The sequence below is a fragment of the Phoenix dactylifera genome, unplaced genomic scaffold (genome assembly GCF_009389715.1).
Source record: "Phoenix dactylifera cultivar Barhee BC4 unplaced genomic scaffold, palm_55x_up_171113_PBpolish2nd_filt_p 001528F, whole genome shotgun sequence".
NCBI classification, from domain to species: Eukaryota; Viridiplantae; Streptophyta; class Magnoliopsida; order Arecales; family Arecaceae; genus Phoenix; species Phoenix dactylifera.
Genome location: NW_024068837.1, coordinates 40,165 through 46,600, shown reverse-complemented (window position 1 = coordinate 46,600; position 6,436 = coordinate 40,165). Strand labels below are relative to the sequence as shown.

Genomic DNA, 6,436 nt, shown 5'->3' with positions numbered 1-6,436 from the left:
TGGCCTCCCCGGCCCCTGGGACCTCGGCCTCAGCCAAGTCTTCGGGCCCATCTTCGCCCTTTTTGATCCCGGCTCCGAGCTGAAGCAGGTTGAGATCGAACTCAGGGCAGAGCCGCTTCAGCTGATTCCGGAAGTCTTCAAAGCCGCGGATGAGTCCGTCCACGGCTTCCTCCTCCAGTAGATCGCGTAACTCTTCTGACCCGGAAGAGTTGCACCGCCTGGTCGGCTCGCTCCCGGGCACTTCTCTCCCGAGCCTCGAGCTGCTCAATCTTAAGCTGAGCAGCCCTCGCCTCGTTCTGGTGGACGACGGCCAAAGATCGAGCCTCAGCCAGGCGAGCCTCGGCGCTGCGCAGCTCCGACCTGGCTAAAGTGTGCGCGGCCTTCTCTTCCTCGACCTCCGCAGTTAGCGACCGGAGTTCGCCTTCGCCGGCCTCTACTCTTGCGAGGAGCTCCCTCCGCAGAAGCTCGGCCTCACCGAGCTTCACCTCGGTCTGGCAGAGCTTCCTCTCGGCCTCACGGAAGCTCCCGCAGCTCGAGCCCCTACAGTCGGTGCTCAGGACCTCCCGAGCAGACCTGGAAAACCCGCCCTGGGCTATGCTCGCCTCAGCACCCGCACCAGATGAAGATCTGGTTTTCTTCCTCGGCTCGGGTGGGGCCCCACCAATCTCGGCTGCCCTTTTTCGGAAGCGAGCATAGAGGGCCGCGTTCTTGGTCACCATCTTCGGAACGTCTGTAAAGGCAAGAAAGAGAAAAGTTAGAATGTCAAAGAAGAGACAAAAGAAGAGCAAAACGAATAAAAAAAAGAAGAAAAAGAAGAGAGAACAACCACCACCACCCTTACCCTGAGGGCGCGCCGAGCTCAAGCCTACGTTGACTAGAGCGTCCTCGCTTACGAGGTCGTTCAGAAGAATGTTTTCCTCGAGGCCGTAAAAAGCGTCGAGGATCTTCTGCTCGTTCTCGGACAGCTTTGGAAGTTTGTTGGCAGTCTTGAGCCGAGCCTGCCCCCACCTGGGGTCGAACCCCCATGACCGCTCGGAGGACAAAAAGAAGAATTTCTCCGTCCACCCGTGAATGGAGGTCGGAGCGCCCCGAAAGAATGGCCGACCACCCCGAAGGGCAAGATACAGCCATTCTCCGTATCCCAGGTTGAACTTCAGTAAGAAGCACCACTGGAAAACGTTGACTGAGGTCGGTATCCCGTGCGCAAGGCACATGGATAGAAAACCGACGATCGTCCTCCACGCGTTTGGAGCGAGCTGTGCTGGGACGAGCTGATAAGTCGCCAGGAGCTCGTTCACAAACCCGTGGAAGGGAAACCGCAGGCCGGCCCAGAGTGTTTCCAGATACACCCCGATCCGACCCGGAGGAGGCCTCGTTATTCGATCCTCCGACCCCGCAGGTTCCAGATTGAACCCCCGCCGAGAGAAGAACCATTCCTCAGCCATCTCTACTTCCTCGCCACTCATGATGGACCCGACTTCGTCCGGACCACGACCTATCCCAGAAAAACAATCAAAAAAGAAGGGGGAAAAAACCAAAAACAGAAACCCTCCGAGCAGACGGGGGGGGGGGGGGGGGGGGGGGGGGGGGGGGTAAAGAGAGCACCTACTGAAACTTCCGCCGGAGATGACAATGAATCGTAGGTTTGGAGAGGGAAAACCAGAGCAACCGCTTCGGGAGGCCGCCGGGAGAAATGAGGGGGATATCAGAAAACACCAAGTGAAGGCAGCCAAACAGAAGCCCTTAGGCCAAGTTAAGGGTTTATATAGACCTCTCCAACGGCCCGGATCGGCAAGACAGGATCCCGTCTCCCGTCCGGATCGTGCCATGCGTCGGCCCCGAAAGCCGAAACGGCATATTAAATCAACGCCTTGAATGCAGAATCAGGGAAGCGCTGTATCGGATCGCGAAGCCCCATCATGAGCTCACGAAGCGAGGACGCTTCGAAAAGCGAAAGGGTGTCTACCCATCTCCTCCCATTAAAAGCGCCTTGAAATACGCGGAGCGCCGAAATAATTCAAAATCTTCCGGCCCGCATCAATGCGGAAAAAACAGTTACTTCTCGCGCCCGAGCCCGGTAGCAGCTCGAACTCGGAAGTCGGAGGGTAGTGTTGGGGGAAAATAAGCCGCTCCGAAACACATGGGTATGCGGTCAGCATGTACCTGACCATATCCGATTCGGAGACGCCCGACCAGGCGCTCTACTGGAAGCCGACCTGGAGGCATCTGCCCAGGCGCTCGGCCCGACGTCCGACCTGAAGGCGCCCGGCCCGACGTTCGACCTGAAGGCGCCCGTCCCGACGTCCGACCTGAAGGCGCCCGTCCCGACGTCCGACCTGAAGGCGCCCGGCGTCCGACCTGAAGGCGCCCGGCATCCGACCTGAAGGCGCCCGTCTCGACGTCCGACCTGAAGGCGCCCGGCGTCCGACCTGAAGGCGCCCGGCATCCGATCTGAAGGCTTCCGGCCCGACGTTCGACCTGAGGGCGCCCGGCCCGGCGTCCGACCTGAAGGTGCCCAACCTCTATATTGCGGTCACATCCATTTATAGTACGACCAGGAACCATGCCCTACCGCCATCCTCAATAATTAATGCGCATGGTCTCTGCAGACCTCCGGCTTACTCAACAATTAATGCGCATGGTCTCTGCAGACCTCCGGCTTACTCAACAATTAATGCGCATGGTCTCTGCAGACCTCCGGCTTACTCAACAATTAATGCACGTGCCTCCAGCTATTTATGGATCTCAAGCCTTTCACGGCAAATCGGCTCGGCAGCGTCTGATCAGCCATGACAACTCCTGGGCTTCGGCTTAATCTCCTACGACAAAGCATTAATTCGCACGATCGTGCATTAATTCGCACGATCATGCATTAATTCGCACGGCGCGCTCAATCACACGGTAACTTCGCCCCGTCATATCACAGGTAATCCAGTACCCCACTATAAAAGGGGAGCCCTTCTGTCTTAAGGGGGGTTGGACTCAAAAAACTAAAAACACACATCTTCTTTCTTCTTCATTAAGCCCCTTCTCTGACTTAAGCATCGGAGGGCCGGCACCGGAAACCCCGGCCACCGGCTTGTTGCAGGTCTACCGGAAGATGCCGCTCGCCGACGGACCGCTTCCCGCCCTTTCAGCATCGAAGCTCCTCCTTCTCAGCCAACAGTCGCTCACGGGTCCAATTTACAGCAACGTAATTAAATAAAAATATATATTTTTGAACACACTTTTTTTTTTTTCTTCTTTTCCGCTGCCTTACGACTGGTGGTCAGCAAAGGCGACGTTTTCTTTAGTCAAAAAGAAAGAAAAAGAAGAGCGCGATTTCTACGCAGGAAACTTCCATCCACCTTCCGGCTTGCCAAAGGCGACACGGTAGGGGTAGTTCTATATACACCCCCCTATTGCTCAGGACACCCCCCAAAAACCAAAAAGAAAATATCCAAACTAACCTTTAGTGTAATTACCATATTGCCCTTGAAATTTTCTCATACACCCCCCTTCCTCCTCCTCCGTTTCGTTTTGAAAAGAAAAAAAAAAAACACCCCTCAAACCCCCCTTAAACCCCTCCTCCCCCGTTCCCCCTTCTCCCTCTCGTCGCCGGCATTCTCCCGATCTCCGACCACCTCGCCGGCTTCTCCCGGAACCACCTCGCCGGCTTCTCCCGAAATTTTTTTTTTTTCACGGTTCGTGCTCCGTTCGGCACTGGATCGCCGAACAAAAGGCTTCTGTTCGGCTGAACAGTGCCGAACAGAAGCCTTCTGTTCGGCAACCCTCAACCGAACAGATCTGTTCGGCTGCACAGTGCCGAACAGAAGGCTTCTGTCCGGCACTGTTCAGCCGAACAGAAGCCTTTTGTTCGGCGATCCAGTGCCGAACGGAGCACGAACCGTGAAAAAAAAAATTTCGGGAGAAGCCGGCGAGGTGGTTCCGGAAGAAGCCGGCGAGGTGGTCGGAGATCGGGAGAATGCCGGCGACGAGAGGGAGAAGGGGGAACGGGGGGTTTTGGGCGTTGGCGAGGTGTTTTGGAGGGGAAGAGCGGGGTGGGGGGGGTTTGGGGGGTGTAGAGAGCAATTTAGGTGAGGGGGTGGGGAGGGTGGGGGGGTAATTTAGGAATTTTTAATTTTTTAGGGGTGTCCTTAGCAAATGGGGGGGTGTAGAGAGTATTTAATTTTTTTTTAATTTTTGGGGGTGTCCTGAGCAATAGGGGGGGTGTATATAGAACCACCCGACACGGTAGCTACCTTCCACTATGCTTACTTAACTTAGTGCCCTCGGCCTACCCCGTAATAACTATAATGCCATTAGGGTGAGGTGGAGACAAAAAAAAGTTGATAACCTTAAATGATATATTTTTTTGGTAAACCTTAAAGACATATGGATAGCTGCTATGTCACAATCGAGTCTTGAGTTGTTGAAAGTAATAAATTGGGAAAAAGTTTCAAGTGTTTATGAATAAAAGTTTAGCCATGTAACCCATGATTACTACGAAAATAAGATAGTGAATCGGAGCAAGCCCAATGTGTCCAAGATATTCATGCAGGATTGATATGGAATTATGTTTCTATAGATCAAATGTGATGTTAATTATTTTTTTTAAAAAATATTTTTTATCTGAGCTTTAGACATATAAAATTAGCATAGTAGATAAAAATATAAATGGGCCGAATCAGATCATATTATCAGTGACCTCGATTCAATCCGACTTTTTATTCGAGTTCTATCGTCCTGAATTTTTTTTTTTATTTTAGAAATTGCTATTAAACTTTTATTTCAGAAGATTGAATTCACCCATTATTTTAAAATTTTTGTTAGATAATTATTCTGAAAAATTGAATATTCCCGTTATTTTGTTTTACTAGGAGGATGGCGGCCCAGCGGAACTTTTCATGGAAATAGCCAGGTACATTCCCTTCTCGCTTCTTTCCTTTGTCCATCTTTATTATTAAAGACGGGCACCAGAGGATGAGATGAATTGAGCAAGCGACAGGGATATATATATAGAGAGATTTTTCTTGAGATCGTTTTAGCAGGGAGAAGGAAGATATGATGCTCCCAGGGGTGGAGCTGGCCCGGAAGCGGCGGGTGCACTGCCACAGCGGCGGCGAGACCCCGGCGGCGCGGAGATCGCCGGCGGATCCGACTGACATGCGCCTCCCCTACCTCCGACCGACCGCCATGGACGAGTCCGCCTTTGCCGCCCGCATCCGCCTCGAGGAGAAGCTCCGCGGCGTTGCCGGTCCTCCTCTCCCCGCCGCCGCCGCCACCACCTCCTCCTCCTCCTCCTCGTTTTCCTTCTCGCCGAGGTACGTTTCTTTTGCTCCTCACTTCATACATACAAGGAACTAAACACAGTTTTCTTTCTCTTTTGTTAACAAAAACTGTATAGGAATTATATAAAGATCGACAAACTTTGCAAATCAAATTAATCCAAAGAAGCTATGCGTTCTTTAAGCTAATAGTATTCTACTTGGCTGATGGCCATAGACGGAGGCAGCGCGAGGCATCCGATGGGAAGACAAAGCCCAAGAGCGGTGGGCTCAAGAGGACGGGATCGAGGACCGAGCTTTGTGCGGTGTGCCTTGAAGATTTCCAGTCGAAGCAAAGCGTCATGAGGCTGCCCTGCTCCCACAAATACCACTCTGACTGCCTCCTCCCATGGCTGGCTGCTCATGCTCACTGTCCATGTTGCAGAACGCCTGTTCCATTCTTCAATTGCCTCTCCTAGCGGAACAATGATTCCATCAAATGATGAAGTTTTTTGTAATTAGATCTTGCTTTTTCTTTTTTTTTTTGACCTTTTTCTTTTGATACAGGGATTAGCTGTTATTGACATGAGTCTTCATTTGCTCACATAAAACGATTGATTTGATCCAAAAACACTACTGCATGAGGCTTAATTTTTAACAAATCCCATCACCTAAAGAAAAATGTTTCGTGTTAGATTTTTACTTTTATATTTTCATTATATGAGTCCTTTTTTATTAGTTGAGGTGAAGTGTGTAAGTTGGATGAATAGGATATGGAACATAGCTTGAAGGCTTACTGGCTCAAATTCTGTTGGCAGAACCGAATATAATGGGTCAGTTACAAATGAGCTGCAGAATGTAAAAGTCAAAAATACGAGAAAAAAAATATTTTGATATGTACCAAATGAATTTGAACAGATCTTTGGTGTATAAGAATTTTTGCATATGCTTTGTATGCTAGCGATTTATGTATGGATTATGATTATAAAAAATTGCATATTATTATGAAAATGATATATATATCACATGATTGTGTATTTTAAAATTTTACAATGCTATTTAGCATTCTCAACCTATTTATATAGGTATAATTTATGAATATGAATATTTTACAAACTCTCATATAGCTATGACCGCTTTTATAAATGGAGGCTAGTCGATACTCTAGAGTTAGCATCAAACAAAAACAG

The 6,436-nt window shown here is 50.2% G+C and overlaps 1 protein-coding gene across 1 annotated transcript; it reads left to right on the top strand.

Moving 5' to 3' along the window:
• The first annotated feature begins 5,030 nt into the window (after positions 1-5,030).
• On the top strand, positions 5,031-6,190 carry LOC120108756 (E3 ubiquitin-protein ligase RNF165-like). The gene is made up of 2 exons (XM_039122461.1): positions 5,031-5,303; positions 5,485-6,190. Exons 1-2 carry the CDS (start codon positions 5,044-5,046, stop codon positions 5,723-5,725), a joined length of 501 nt encoding a protein of 166 aa, XP_038978389.1. The 5' UTR covers positions 5,031-5,043; the 3' UTR covers positions 5,726-6,190.
• The last annotated feature ends 246 nt before the right edge of the window (positions 6,191-6,436 follow it).

What these genes read in the sequence shown, in the direction of transcription:
- LOC120108756 (XM_039122461.1), top strand. Translation starts at nt 5,044, where the DNA reads ATGATGCTCCCAGGGGTGGAGCTGGCCCGGAAGCGGCGGGTGCACTGC. An exon ending in TCGTTTTCCTTCTCGCCGAG is followed by an intron (nt 5,304 to 5,484) that starts GTACGTTTCTTT and finishes TGATGGCCATAG; the next exon opens with ACGGAGGCAGCGCGAGGCAT.